The following is a 15,903-nucleotide window of genomic DNA, read 5'->3' as shown; positions in this document are numbered from 1 at the left end:
CTCCCTCGATCTGGGGCTCCACGCAAGATCTCATCCCATGGGGTCAAAATGATCATGAGAACGGTGAGCAAAGATCCCAGAACCACACGGGGGGACCTGGTGAATGACCTGCAGAGAGCTGGGACCAAAGTAACAAAGGTCACCATCAGTAACACACTACAACGGCAGGGAATCAAATCCCGCAGTGCCAGACGTGTTCCGCTGCTGAAGCCAGTGCATGTCCAGGCCCGTCTGAAGTTTGCCAGAGAGCACATGGATGATACAGCAGAGGATTGGGAGAATGTCATGTGGTCAGATGAAACCAAAGTAGAACTTTTTGGTATAAACTCAACTCGTCGTGTTTGGAGGAAGAAGAATACTGAGTTGCATCCCAAGAACACCATACCTACTGTGAAGCATGGGGGTGGAAACATCATGCTATGGGGCTGTTTTTCTGCCAAGGGGACAGGACGACTGATCCGTGTTAAGGACAGAATGAATGGGGCCATGTATCGTGAGATTTTGAGCCAAAACCTCCTTCCATCAGTCAGAACTTTGAAGATGAAACGAGGCTGGGTCTTCCAACATGACAATGATCCAAAACACACCGCCCGGGCAACAAAGGAGTGGCTCCGTAAGAAGCATTTGAAAGTCCTGGAGTGGCCTAGCCAGTCTCCAGACCTCAACCCCATAGAAAATCTGTGGCGGGAGTTGAAAGTCCGTGTTGCTCGGCGACAGCCCCAAAACATCACTGCTCTCGAGAAGATCTGCATGGAGGAATGGGCCAAAATACCAGCTACTGTGTGTGCAAACCTGGTAAAGACCTATAGTAAACGTTTGACCTCTGTTATTGCCAACAAAGGTTATGTTACAAAGTATTGAGTTGTATTTTTGTTATTGACCAAATACTTATTTTCCACCCTGATTTACGAATAAATTCTTTACAAATCCTACCATGTGGATTCATGGATTTTTTTTTCACATTCTGTCTCTCACAGTTGAAGTGTACCTCTGGTGCAAATTACTGACCTCTGTCATCATTTTAGGTGGGGGAACTTGCACAATCGGTGGCTGACTAAATACTTTTTTGCCCCACTGTATATGTGTATATGCATATAGGTTTGTGTGTATAAGAGAAAAAAGTTTATGTGTGTATGTGAGAAACAGCAGATCTGTTCATTTGAAGAAATAAGGCTGCTGAGTGTTTTGTACCCTGAGATTTGCTAATAAGAGTGCCACAAGTCAGCACGAAGTAATTTGCGCTAGTGCACCCAAATGATTTTCATACACTATAAATTTCTCTCACAAACGCTTTCACTGTAGAGCTGTGCGATAATAAATGTTTAGTTAAAACTGATTGAGCGTGAGTGAGCATATGACTCACTGAACCCTGGTAACATGGATTGATTCTAGTAAAACGTTGTGAAATTAAATCCTTATTTGCTTTAATTCTCCTCCGGTGAAACTGAGAAAGGGATTTGTTCACAGATGTTGAGACATATTTATAAATCTTGTCTGAATTTGTTTATTTAAATGAAGAGCTACAGAAAGATCAGGTCACATATTTAGAACAATATAGTGCATATGTGTGACATTTTTGTTTTCTTTGTAATAAGAGTGTGCCTGTGGGCTTACCTATAATGTTATAACAGCATGTATACAGAACAGCTACAACATTAAAACCACTGTTGGTTGGATCCCTGGCTGTTCTGCATGCTTAATATCCTTGTGCAAGTCAAAAAGCACTAAAACATAGAAAACAGTGCTCGTTTGGCTGTGAATGGATGATTGAGGAACATAAAGTAGGAAATTACTGTCTAAGCACTGTTTTGTGCAGAAGCCTTAGGTCCTGACATTCACATGGACATTATTTAGGTGTGTACAACTTGGCAGACTATACAAGAGCCTCTGATGGCAATGGTCTTCTCCAGCAGGACAGTGTGTGTCTCCACTCTTAAGCACAAGGCAGGGAATCCAACAAAATTCCAGCAAAACATTTATAAAACCTTCAAACTGCCTACACCCTGGATTTATCTAGAATCTACTGAATGGACTGTAATAAACCCACTTCACAGAAGCTCGACTGCGTGTTCCACAGGACCCAAAAGATTTTCTTCTGGCATCCTGGTGCCATACGATGCATGACACCACCAGAGTCCTGACACTTCTAGCAGCACATGAGAAATGTGCACGATATTATCAACATTTCTACAGAAATGTATGCCTTAGAGTATTTGTATTAGCTTAAATGTGCAGAAAATAGTGGTCTTTTCAATTACAAAGACTCAGCTTAACCTTGAAACAGGTTTTCAAGGTCAGATTCTGCCTTGTCAAATGCAAAACATGACAAAAACAATTAGTGTGACAGAGAGAATGAATTAAGATGAAATGTAATGGATGGAAAAGAAGTGGAGACTGAAGGGAGAGGACATATAAGGTGGGGGTGGGGAGAGAACTGTAGGAAAAAATAAGGGAAATGAAGGATTATTTTTTTTATTTATTATTTTTTTTAAAAGGACCAAGATAAATTGGGAATGGGGAACAAGGAGAGAAGAGAGAATGCAGGGAACCGATGATAATAATGCCAGAAAACGATAGAAGACAGAGTACAAGGTGTGTCTGTGTGTGTATTAGGATGTGGAGTGCTTGCAGTAGATAAGAGAGCGTACAGGAGCTGAAGATTCGGAACAAGATTGGTAGTGGTGGTGGTGCTGCTGCTGCTTCTGCTGCTGCTGGTGGTGGGGGGTGTTACAGAGACTCATTAATTCTCTGCATTAAAATTTTGCATCTGGAGGCAAAAGACGGGGGAAAGTGATATGCAAGATACTGGAATACATGGAATATCAGCAAAGTCATTACACTGAAGTAATGAAATACTGTATTTTTTTTTCACCAGGAGGATATAAGGTACATGCATGCAATATGTTGACGTTATTACTGTTTCTTGGTTGTGTAACGCAGACTGTCTGGGCCTGACAGAATATTTTTTCAGCTGTGAATGCTAAAATCAATGCCTGAGATGGACGTAAGAACTCTCGAGCCAAGCACTTTCTCACAACCTTTAATGCAAAGTAACAGGTTCTCTCTGTAACTCAGTTTTAATGGGTGCTTGTTCTTTCGTGAATATGTCAATGTCTAATCCTCAAACTTCAAACGTCACAGTACCTTATCAAAGGTCGATTTAAATGTATCACATAGGCCACTACTATTAACAGAGAATAAGTAGAATATCATTATATAGCCTTCCTTTGGTCACTTTAACCACAGACGCTGAAGGTGAATTATGGCAGGAACTGTAACGTAACACCTCAGATATATCGTGTTCCAAGACATTTGATAAAATAGCATCAAGAGAATTGAAAGGTCAGTTGCATGGAGCATATATAAAAAAAAAAAAAATCATAAATGACCTTTTAATTTAGGTGATGTCTGTGGGACAGTGGCAGAAACACTGACAGTTCTTGGAATGAAGCCTTTGTAGAGCACCTTGGAGAGACCTGCTTGTAGCTGAGTATACTTATCTGCATCACTAAATGCTGTGGAGGGAAAGGGACCCTCTCTTTACCGTCAGCATTTTCCTAATGCACCATCACATGTGTTTCTACCACACGGTCTCACGCGATGATCACAATAGGTTGCGAGTCCAACAACTCACTTACTGTTCATTGTGTGACTTTAATCAGCCAGAATCATCATTATCATCCTCCACCACACCGAGTTTACCATTTCTTTGTTTCACTCTCTCTCTGTGGCCTTCCTCCCCCATTTCTCTCTGTGTTCCTCTGTTCACCTCAATCCAATTCAGCTGAATGGGATTTATTGGCATGATATTTGACATGTGTCACCCCAGCACGCTGAAACAGAAGTTGATCAATGTTTTAATAAATCAAGATGTCAACTTTCCCTCCACACTACCGTTTTGTCTTTTCTCATTTCTTTCTCCTGTTGGTCTTTATTGACTCATTTGATCCTAGCACTGCAGATTCTCCCTCTGCCTCTCATCCTCTGCGTTTTGTCTTCCTCTCTGTTCTCGTCGTCCTCCTTTCTGCCATTGTGTCTCACACTCAGACTCTGGGACAAAACATGGTCCTTGTCTATTTAACTCCTGTGCCTTTTTAGGATTGAGGAAGATGAAAGTAGGAGGGGTTAGAAAGGGCAGCGTAGAGAAAGGTTTAATGAATGGACAAGAAGGGAAAAAAAGTGTTGCCTAAGGGTGAAGATTCAAAGAAGGACAGTTTCTGGATGGGTCCCCAAACAACAACAATGGCTTGTGGTTTAATGAGCATGGGGTCACAAGACTGCATCTCCTCAAATTGGCTTGTCCTCAGGTTTCAGAACTCATGTTCGGGGAATCAATTTAATGGCTTCTGTTAAGACAGATAGTAGTTTGCCAAACATCCTTCAGACCAGGCGCTAGAGGGACTAACTGCATGGTCATTATTATAGGGGAGACATGTCTGACCTATTGTTATGCTTTTAATGGGAATTAATGATTGTTATGTATGCAACAAAATGAAGCTGTGTATGAGGAAAAAGATGCATAACATTTCCACTGACCACAGGCAGACCTGCAGACCCAGATTCCTGATGAGAACAGCTTTTCCGCTTTCCTAGGTCGATTTTAAATGAGCTTTGGTTCTGAGAAAACACCAGTGTTCCTGGTTCATGTTCACATGTGGTTTCTTCTTTGCATTATAGAGCTTTAACCTGGAGTGTGGATGCCACAGTGAATTGTGTTCAGACAATGATTTCTGGAATGTTCCATAACAGAATCATCCCTGTTTTTAATGCAGTGGTGCCTGAGGGCCCAAAGATTATGAGCATTAAATATGGATTTTGAGGGGGTTTGTCCCTTGTGCACAGAGATTTCTTCAGATTCCTGGAATCTTTTGATGATATTATATGCTGTAGATGATGAGATATTATAAGTTTGTACAGATTTACTACTACTGTATATAGTATTTTATTTTATTCTATTCTGTACAGTTGTGTACTGTATTTATTCTTATTGTATTCTAATTTTTGCCTCATAACTTTTGCACTGTCCACTTCCTGCTGTGACAAAACAAATTTCCCACGTGTGGGACTAATAAAGCTTATCTTATCTTATCTTATTTATATTGAAGATTATTATTCACAGTAGGCACAGCTGTTTGCAGATTGATGATCCTCTGCCCATCTTTACATCTGAGAAACCCTGCCTCTCTAAGATGCATTTTAATACCCGATCATGTTACTGAACTGTTGACAGTTAACACAAATTTTTTTTTTGCACTATACAATTTTTTGTTGCCTCTGTCCAAATTTGTGTTGCTGCTATCAAACATAAGCTCCATCACTCCATCAGAAGTGATGCTAGGCTTGGAATCAAAATGCATGCCAGTGATGGCCAGAAAGTTTCCCTGACAGACAAATGAACCAGTACAGAGGAAGAGAAGACTGCTACCAGTTGCAGCCCTTTTAAGCGTGTGGGCTGGCTTTTGTTTAGGAATGGTGGGAGCAAAAGTGTGTTTGTTTGACAGTGTGTTAGCATTGTTGAGTAGAACCGAGAGAGTGAGAGGCAGAAAAAGAGAGCTAAAGAGAACCACGGCAACTTTACTGAAAGAGAAAAAGTGAGAGAGGGCGAGATGTCTCACACAGAAATCCCTGTAGAGTCCTGAGTGAAGTAGGTTACAAGCTTTATCGATTTTGATGATGGTAGCTGTGTGTGTTTGTGCGTGTGTGTGTGTGTGTGTGCGTGCATGCGTGTGTCTGTGTGTGTGTCAAAGGATGGTCTGCACCATCTGTCTCCCACTCCTCTCACTGAGACACTAATTACAGGACTTTACACTTCACTCCACCACACTGACTGCCCTGACTGTAGACAGAAACACACACACACACACACACACACACACACACACACACACACACACACACACACACACACACACACACACACACACAGAGCAAGATCCACAGTGGTCTGGGACTGTGGGACCGCTTCTAATTTCTGTATAATTTTTCTCTTCCTCATTTCTCCCTTGACCTCTTCTTTTTTCCTCCTCATCAATTTATGTGCTGCACAGATCAATGATGCGTAATTAGGTTGCATTCTGTTACAAACACACCGGAAGAAACAAACATTAGATAAAAAAAGGGGGGGTTTGATCTTTTCTTCAATCAACATTGAGAAGGGAAGGAGATAAGAGGGAAGAGGAGGAAAAATTAGAGAGGGGAATCCTATCATGTTCTTTGCCAGTGTGTACAACCCTTCATTAGCATAAATTCCAGGTCACCCACTTTCTCTGGCAAAGAAAGGGGTTCCACAGTGGGGAGATGCTTTCTCTGACACAAATTTCAGCATGCAGGCATCTATCTGTCTACAGTTAAGTCCACAATTTGTTGGACAAAGGCAATTGTTGTGATTTTGACTTTGTACACCACCACAGTGGATTTTAAATGCGACAATCAAGTTGTGAATGACAAAAGTGAAACTGTTTTTAATCAGGATGTAGCATCAGGCCAGTTAAACTAATGCAATATTTATCTGGTCAGTTAAGAAGGAGGGATAATTACTTTCAGCTGTTGGTGTTAATGAAATTAAGAGCAGGTACACTAGAGGGGCAACGGTGAGACAACCCCTAAAACAGAAAAGGTGTTACAGCTGGAGGCCACAGATGTTTTTTCCCCTGCACCTCTTTTTGGACTGGTTTATCACTAGTTTTAGCTTTTAGCTAGAGTCAGTGTCACTACTGGTATCACAAGGCAATACCTGGACGCTACAGAGGTTGCACAGGTAGTACAACAAAATGTCTTTGACCAACGAATCAGAAACGGACTTCATCCTTTAGGGAGCCCTGTACTCACTGACTGGCACTGTGGAGTTTGATTACCATTTGCATAGAATACCAGAAATGGCAGGTCCACCGCTGGTGCCCTGTGCTTTTCAAAGATGAGAGGAGGTTCACCCTGAGCCAGGGAGAAGTCGTGGAGAGCGTAACACTGTTCAGCATTGATGGTATATCAGTGATGGTCTGGGGAGGCATATCCATGGAGGGACGCACAAAACCTTTTCTAGCAAGGCAACGCTACCCTGGCTACCATTAGGTATTGGGATGAAATGCCTAGATCCATCGTCAGACCCTATGGTGGTGTAGCAGGTCCAGGGTTCCTCCTGGTGCACAACAATGCCCGGCCTCATATGGTGAGAGTATACAGGCAGTTCCTTGGGAAACCGTTGCTATTGACTAGCCCCCATGATTGCCTGACCTAAATCAATGTTTCAGTCTATTCAGTACCACTGGACTGGACCTCAGACTGGAACAGGGCACCAGTGATGCCATTATTAGTCTAAAAAGCCCAAAATAAACCCATCGGATAGACAGGAAAAACTTAATGAGTGGGAAAAATCAATAATCTGGTACATTTTTAAACGGAGGGAATGAAATGGCCAGCTCAGCAACATCAGGTCTGAAAGGTGCCAAACTCTGTCTTTCTGCTATTGAATCCGATATTAAGTGATCTTTAATCATCATTGATCTGCCAATTCCCTACCACAAAATCTGTGTGATGGCTTACTCTGTCCATGCAACCCATTATTTCACTTGGATTTCCAGTAGAGAGAAACTATCAGAAGTGGACTCTCAACTGCTGTGAGATAAATGTGAGAAAGGGCAACTTTGGGCAATGTCTAGACTTGATTCTCCTGACATTTTCCCAAGTTCCTGTGTGGAGTAGTTCATCTATCTCTCTATGTGCTTCCATCTGTCGACACAGAGACATTTTCCTCTCCTTTTGAAAAAGTTAAGTAATTCTGCCTCAAAACTGAACTAATTAAAAATGTCACCTTTTTTGTGTGTTTCTAGGGAACTATGGTGAAAGTGGGATGGGGGCGTTCAAGGACATGGCAGCCAAGGAGGGCATCTGTATCGCCCACTCTGGTAAGAGACGCAGGTCAAAAAAACCACAGTGAAGTCAACTGTATGAGTCATAAACATTGTTTAAAATATATTAGATCGGAAAAGGCTTGCTGGAATTTTACTTAGTAAATAGTTTAGTACTGATTCAAAAGCAATAGAGCAGAAGTGCATTACCCACATAAAGTGCTGCTTAGCATTAGGAAGGGCATTACCATCTCTACTGTGTCGTACACCTAATGCTGTCAACACAAATAGCCTGTTAAACAAAAGTTAAAATTACTTTAAAGTACAGCTTAATTCTAAATAAACAGGAATAGTATTTTTTTAAAGAAGGTGAGATTGTAAGTCATTGTGTTGTTCATTTTTTAATTTCTTCTAAAATGCTTACATTGTGAGTACCACATGAGAATCACAGAACTGTGTTTCGATTTGTGTGACAGGGAAAATCTGGAGCAATGCCGGAGAGCAGAGCTTTGATCGGCTGCTGGAGAGACTGAGGGCCCATCTGCCTAAGGCCAGAGTAGTGGCATGTTTCTGTGAAGGCATGACTGTCCGAAATATCCTCATGGCTATGAGGCGCCAGGGACTGGTTGGAGAGTTTCTTCTCATCGGCAGGTTAGTGGGGCTAAATATGTACTCTATAACATGCAACTCCTCTGTGTTTTTGGTACTGGAGGTTTCAATTTGTGCGGTTTGTATGAAAATAAAAGCCTTAGGCCACAATGCAAGCTCAAATGAGAGTGATATTGTTTTTCATAGGCCTTTTAGGTTTATTTGCATTCACAAACTAACCAGTAGACTGATGAGGAATTTGTGAAAGAACTACAGGAAGGCTTAAAAAAGTATCTGTTTTCAGTCAGCAGAGTAGCCAATGGGTTTGCAGATTGCAGTGTTATTAAATCAATTAAAAAACATTAGCTGGAAAATAATGAAAAAAATCTGTCCTTACAAGGCAGATGCTGTGGCTTAGTGCTCTTCTCTAAACTAACCCTCTCAGTCTTTGAGAATTGCAGACACAGCTATTTAGTTGATCAGTCGATAACTGGATCAATGTTTATTTAAACATTTTGTTAAAAATAATATTTTAAGCACTTCTTTCTGGAAAAATGCTTAAAGTCTGTTTTTCATGAATTTGTTTCGTCTGCTGGTAAAAGAAGACATTTAGTGATTTCATGTTGCACTGTTGGATGGTTTTGAGATGGTTTTTGCATGTTTGGAGGTCAACTGACTGATGTAACTGAAACTAAAAAAAATAATCAGAAATGTAAGTGTCAATAACAACCATTATAGCCACACTTATGAACATTTAATAAGAACCCATCTGGTAAATATATACTTTCAGCTAGTCTCTGCTCTGTTTTTTGTTTTTGTTTTTTTGCATAAAATGTCCATGCTGCTGATGAATAGACTTCAAAGCCCAGTCTGTGCTTCAAAGTAGCTGGTTTTTGACTAGCAGTGCTGCACACATCCCCAGCTGGTTGTGACTGATTGAACTGTATTTGTTGGATATATCTATAATAATAATATTAATAATGATAATAATAATAATAAATGAATGTGTCTTTTGCAAACATAAGCTTAATGGACACACCAATTGCTGTAAACGGCTGAGCTGAGTTGGACAGATAAAGACTTCGTTATAAAATTCTAGAAACTGAAATAAAAACTGATGCATTTCATAAATGGAGATCTGTCTCTGCCACAGACGGGGGTGAAGGCTGCAGGAAATGATTAGATAATGTAACAATCATTTTCTAAGTCTTGTTTGAGGTATTTCTTAGAAAAGCTCCCTTAATTTTTAAATAAAATAATATCCACAGTTAATAATGAATGAACGGACAAACTCAAAAAGCCAGTTTATGGAAAAGCTACATTTTTTGCATCAGGAGTGGTGATAAACACTCAGTATTACAACTAGAGACATTGTCGTGGTAGAGTATGCACTAACATTTGGTTATATGAGGTCGTTTTCACATAAAGCTCCATTTCTGTGTGGATGAATTGATATGCAGAAAGAAAAACTTTCCAAATCAACAGTTTTTACCTACATCTGTGTATATATGTGTGTGTGTGTGTGTGTGCGTGTGTGTGTGTGTGTGTGTGGCTACATACGTCTGTATGAAAGTTGCTTCTAAGCCTCTCGAGTTACGGTTGCCATGCCAACTGTTGATTAACATAAGATGAATAATGATTTTAGCACCTATGCCAGCCAGCATGCGAAGAGGAAAAACAATAGCTTTTTGCATATACTGGAAACAACATGATGGGATTGCCTTTAAAATGGCACAAGTGTGACTGGTTCCAATTCTGTTCTACTTTTCCCCCCAGTGATCTCTGCTGTTTCACTAAATCATCATGCCCTGCATCATATTTGTTGTCATCACCACCTTGATGCTCATTACCATCTTACTCATCATCATCATTATCCTCCTCATCAACATCATCATCATCATCGCTGTCTATATGAGGTAAAGTCTACTGTACTCAGTCTGCAATTAGAGATTGAAGTGAGAGAGAGAGAACGATCATGAAGTAGGCAGACATTTTCTGTCCTCACAGAATTAAAGGACTTAATCAGTCGTAACTTTGATGCACTGTCAGGGGAGAAGTTCTTTGTTAGGTCTGACTATGTATGATATAAAGAGTTTAATGGATAATTTCAACAGAACCTCCAGGGGAAAAAATAAAATTAACAGTGACAAAAGGCCTCATTCACAAACTGTGCATGTGAACGTTTTACATACAAATTTGTGATTGATCCATGTTTCCTTGCCTGAATTTGGTCACACTCTGCTGGATATCATGAGTATTCACAAATGATAAAGTCAAGCTGATTCACGAAAAAGGCCTGAATTAAACCACCTTGTTACTAGTGCATTAAATAACAATGAAAATGACCCATTAATCCTAGCGGGATGTTGTGATTGTGACTATAAGGTTTTGACAAATACCTGCTTACTGATGTTTGTCCAGTAACTGAAGAGATTCTGTTGTTTTTTTCCTGCATTGCGTTCTTTTTTCCTCATCTGTTTAAGTTTACTTTGATTCTTTTGTTTGGACTTGATTCACTGACATACAAATGGTGGTAAGAAGAAAATCATCTGGTGTGCACATGTCACAAATTTGCAGTTATTTTATGTACAAAAAACAAATTTCTTTCCACATTAGTGAATGAGACCCATCAATTGCAATGCATAATGAAGTGTAGGAAAAAAGTCAGCTGTGGGACATCACTATGGTGTCACAATTACATCGTCGTCATCTCCGTTTTAGTAACGAAAACAGAAGAGTTATTCTTCACTCAGCAGAAGTTATCAGGACTAAAAATCAGCCAGTCTGTTTTGATTTGGTCAATTAATTAAAAACCAGCTTTCCTTAGGAATCACTATCATAAATGAACTGTAGTTGTAAATTGGAGATGGTCACGGGTGGGCGCCCTGCTAACTGGAGGTCTGTGAAAGGAGCTTCTGATTAATCCAGTTGGGGAGACAGGTGTATAATGCAGGATAATTAGATTACCGCAGAATCACAAAGATGATGATAAAGCAGGTTTATGGAGGGCAAATGAGCATGGAATACCACAAGATCTCTGGATCTCCAGGGTCCATATTTATACTGTTTAAATAAGCCAAGTGCCACATGAAATACAAGCATTTAATCTGAGTAAATTGGTGGTCTGTAATTTATCCCTCACTGTGCCCTTCACATTTTAAGACTATTCTACATCTAGGCTCGGCTCCTACATTAACAGTGTAACAGTGTTGCACGTAACATTGTATTTGTTACAAACTCCTCAGTTCTGTAGTTTTGCAACAACTTGAAATTTAGATTTTGCCGATTTTATGAACCCTCAATGGTTGCTTTGTTTAAGTGCTTTTCTGATTTTATATTTTTTATCTTCTTCCCTCTTGAAATAATCTTAACACCCAAATCAGGTCCTGGGGCTCACTATCACATCGCAAGAAAACTAATGTCTTACACACATACACCATAGGCAGCATAATGTAGACCCAGAGATTCTCCTTCCTGCATCTGAATATGTTTATTGCTTCTCTTCTATAATTCCTTATGGTGCCAGAGGGCTACAAGCCCATTAATGAATAGCTGGGCTGAGATAAATATCTATATCCACACGGGACACGTAGATACCCCCGCACACTCAGTGCAATAACATAAATGCAGGTTCTGTCATAGCATCAGTTTTTCTCTCTGTCAACTTAGTAGCCTCCTATTTGTCTTCTTTATGAAGTCTGATGAAGTCTTTTTAGTGACAGCGAGAGATAAATCAGTTTCAGCCGCCACTTTAGTGAGATTTTCTGCATTTTATGGTCGGCTATTATACTTTGATATGTCTCCTGCTCAAGCACTGCTTCTCAGTTACCTGTTACGCCGCATTTCAGGGAAGTGTTAGTAACAATGTGCACATTATTTCTCACAAAGTAAATGTATTAAAACAGATAGAGAACATTGGTTAGAAAGTAAAAAATGCAAATGCTTCAACTACAAAATGTGTTTAAAACCAGTAGATGGAAATTTTTGAAGGCTTGCGGTGCTGCAGGGAATTACTGTGTCAGCCAACGTGTAACCAGTGCTGGTTTGTCTGTATTTCCATAAGAGGCAGACTCTCTGACTCTGCTGAAGAGACTCATATACTGCTGAATGAATTGAAAGTGAATAGTTTGAATCAAAAAGTCAAAAAGCAGAGTCTCTCTGGAGATCATCCCGCATGAGTCTGCACCCCTTCTGCCTGCTGTTGCCATGGAAATATCCCCAGCCATATTTGGATGAATCCAGCATAGCAGCTGGGGTGATATGTGGCGCAGGCGCATGTGTTTATGTGAATGGCTATGTGATTGCGTGGGTGCATCTATATATGTGTGTGTGTTTTGTGTGTGTGTTTGACTGTCAGTAAATGTGTTTGTATTCTGAGGTTTTCTGTGGCCTGACATCATCTCTGTTGGATGAAGGGCTTATATATATGTATTTATGGCTAATTTAGTTAATTTCTTACACACAATGCTTTGACTTCCATACATCTTTTGTCCAGATCTGTCCCCACAGGTCTAAATACTCTTTCTCCTTTCTTATCATCTCTCCATTCACTTATGACTCTATCTTGTCATCTCTCGCTCTCTGCTGCTTTCTTTTCTTCCCATGAATCCAGCTGCTTGCATTTTTCAGAGATTAACAGCGTGATGTATACCTGTCAAGCACAGCATTGTAACCACCTGCCCAATATTGTGTACCTCCCACTAGAGAACAACACTGACAGTGGTATCCTTTGATATCCAGCACCAGGATGTTGTGAGAGGCGTGCATGGTCTGCAGTCAGGTTTAGTTGGGTGCTGCATGGCGCTGGTAACACCAGGACCCAAGCTTTCAAAGCAGAACATTGCTTTGTAACAACATGATCAACTATAAAAAGGTTTCAGTGATTTTTATGTTGTGGCTTATCAGTGCATGGAGGCCCTGCAGTGTCGCACTTCACACCCCAGCTGTGGGTTAAGGCCCAACATGCCTGTGTTTTAGACTGAGAGAAATTGGAGAAAAAAAAATCTCATGGTAAAACGTTTGAGTGACTCAAAGCAGCCTGCCTTCAGAATTGGTTTTTAGTGGGTTGTGCACCTGTATAGTCATGAGATGAGGCCAAAGACATAGTGAGGGCAGAGAAAGAAATCAGACCGAGGAGGGGAAGAAGCAATTCAGAAAGAAGAAGGGAGACTGTGATTGAAGAGAGGAGAGATTAGCAGATCAGGGCAGAGAGCAGACAGTGTGTGTGTCACATTCGCATATCAGGGTATAAAAGATTTGTTGTCGCACATAAGAAGCAAACCTCTCAGTAGGAATGTAATTTACGCATCACTGCTGCGCTTTGGATACATCCGCACACATTTACATGTGGACAGCCGCAGGTGCTGATCCTCACACTCATACCGTACAAGTGCAGGTTTCAGTCTGTTAGTGGTCATGGAGCTGTGTAATGTTTTCTAGTATCATGTTAATTAACCCTTGATTAAAACAAGAGCCGTTTCATGTAATTTAATTGGCGAAATGATAGAAATGAATTCTGCTGTTTCTTTTTAAAGCTTTGCAATAAAAGACGGATGACAATTAGGCACGAGGGAATATGTCGTAATGAATGATCGAAGGTTGAAAATGGGGAGAGGGAGAGAAAGAGGGACCTTTTGTTTTTTTGTGTGATTATGCGTCGTTAGTGTTTATTTTCCTCCGCTGCGTGTAAATGTGCATGCGTGCAGCTGCGTGTGACAGTGAGTGATCTCAGTGTGGTGTACTGACGGTTTCCAGAGGTTCACTGATAGATGCATTTTAACTGAATATAACCCAGTGTAAACTGTTGGCATGGGTGCAAATTGGATTTAAAAATTTAACACTGGAAAGCTGTGCTAATGACTCAACATTCGAGGCATCAGGAGCATCTAGCTTTGAATTAATCTCTATCAGACACTTTTAATTAAAAAAATAAACTGTTCCTTGGAGCAGTGAAGATGTCCATCTGTATATGAAATGTGAATCTTTAACCAGTGCTCTAATTTCAGTCATTTGAATTTGCAGAAAACACTAAAAACTTGTCTGTAGAGAGCTGAGGCCTGGTTCTCTCTTCCATTAATTTGTTATTTTATGCAGTTTGTTCTTGCTGAACATTCAGTTCAATAGGTTTTCTTAAAAAAAAAACAAAAAATCTGTGCATACAGTAATGTGTAAAAGTCTTGAGCCACCTTTCATTTCTTTATATTTTGCTAGGAAAACGAGAAATGGTTGCAGTGATTCATTGAAATACAGTAGATAAAGCAAAATAGAGATGTGGAATTCTAATGAGCTTGAAAGTCAATATTTGGTATGAACTTTTGTTAGACTTGGGAACATGGCGTTGTTTTTGTAGCCATTTTTCTAGTTTTAAGGTTTTAAAAGTGGCAGTTTTGATTTTCGTAAACGAGACGCTCTCATGACTCATGGAGTGACGCTACTGACCAGCCAATCGGTGGCATGCAGTCTGATGACATCACATTTTAGAACCCGTCACCTGTTGCCTACTGATGGTGGTCAGAGGGCCCGCTGGAACCAGTGTCCAACAGCCTTGCCTCTGTCAGTGCGCCCCAGGGCAGCTGTGGCTACAATGTAGCTTTCCATCACCAGTGTGTGAATGTGTGTGTGAATGGGTGGATGACTGAATGTAGTGTGAAGTGCTTTGGGGTCCTTAGGGACTAAGTAAAGTGCTAGATGCATTTTCTGTCCAGTTCTCGTGTAATGTGGCATAACTCAGTCTTTTCTCCCTGTTTCCCTTCCTTAAGAATGGCTTCTTGACAGCCACCCTTCCACTGAGAAGAAGTGGGAACAAATGAGGTGTTTTTGCAACAGGCTGCTAATAACAAACCTAAAGATATTATTTAATTTTTTTCCTCAGTTGTTTGTTATGTGCAGACATAACCCTGCTTCACTCCTCATGTCAGGTGCCTATTGTATTAAGAAAAAACTGCTGTCTTTGTGGCTTAACAAACTTTTACATTAACAGTAGCTAGCAATGGTTCAGGTCTAGCTAACAGGTATTCCTTTAATACCGCTTAAAAAAGGAATAACAACAATAATCCACACAGCTTGTTATTGGACAAATATGCACATTTGTAGAAACATCCTTCACGATATTTGAATTTTTTAAACAAGCACCCTGTTTTCATCACTGTTCCTGACATTCTTTTGTTGTACCACATCAAAAGTTTCCTTGTGAATTTGACAATGGAAGAAATTCACAAAGCAAAGAGCCTTGGATCTTTTCATTCAGTGGTGTCAAAAATGTCAACTACATATCAAAGAGCTCTGGCAGAAGGTGTATGACTTCACTTTATAAACTCCAATAAAACTCTGCCTTAGCTTCCATTTTCTGTTGTCAGTTTGGGTGAAGTCCGCTAAGACAGCCGATCAAAAGGCTGTTGCATGAAACTACCCGACATCACAGAATTCTTTATTCAGCTCACACACTGTTCCCTGTCTTTATCTGTCTGTCTCT

At 40.4% G+C, this 15,903-nt stretch overlaps 1 protein-coding gene across 2 annotated transcripts in view; it reads left to right on the top strand.

The window, feature by feature from the left end:
• grm5b (glutamate receptor, metabotropic 5b) overlaps positions 1 to 15,903 on the top strand; it is a 92,702-nt gene that overhangs the window by 13,993 nt on the left and 62,806 nt on the right. For both annotated transcript variants that reach the window (XM_026191512.1, XM_026191513.1), the window contains exons 5-6: positions 7,827 to 7,901; positions 8,321 to 8,495. In XM_026191512.1, the coding sequence (XP_026047297.1) occupies positions 7,827 to 7,901; positions 8,321 to 8,495 (250 nt within the window). The remainder of the gene's footprint in view (positions 1 to 7,826; positions 7,902 to 8,320; positions 8,496 to 15,903) is intronic.

This window comes from Astatotilapia calliptera, chromosome 14 (assembly GCF_900246225.1).
Source record: "Astatotilapia calliptera chromosome 14, fAstCal1.2, whole genome shotgun sequence".
NCBI lineage: Eukaryota > Metazoa > Chordata > Actinopteri > Cichliformes > Cichlidae > Astatotilapia > Astatotilapia calliptera.
This window is presented reverse-complemented; position numbering and strand designations above follow the sequence as displayed.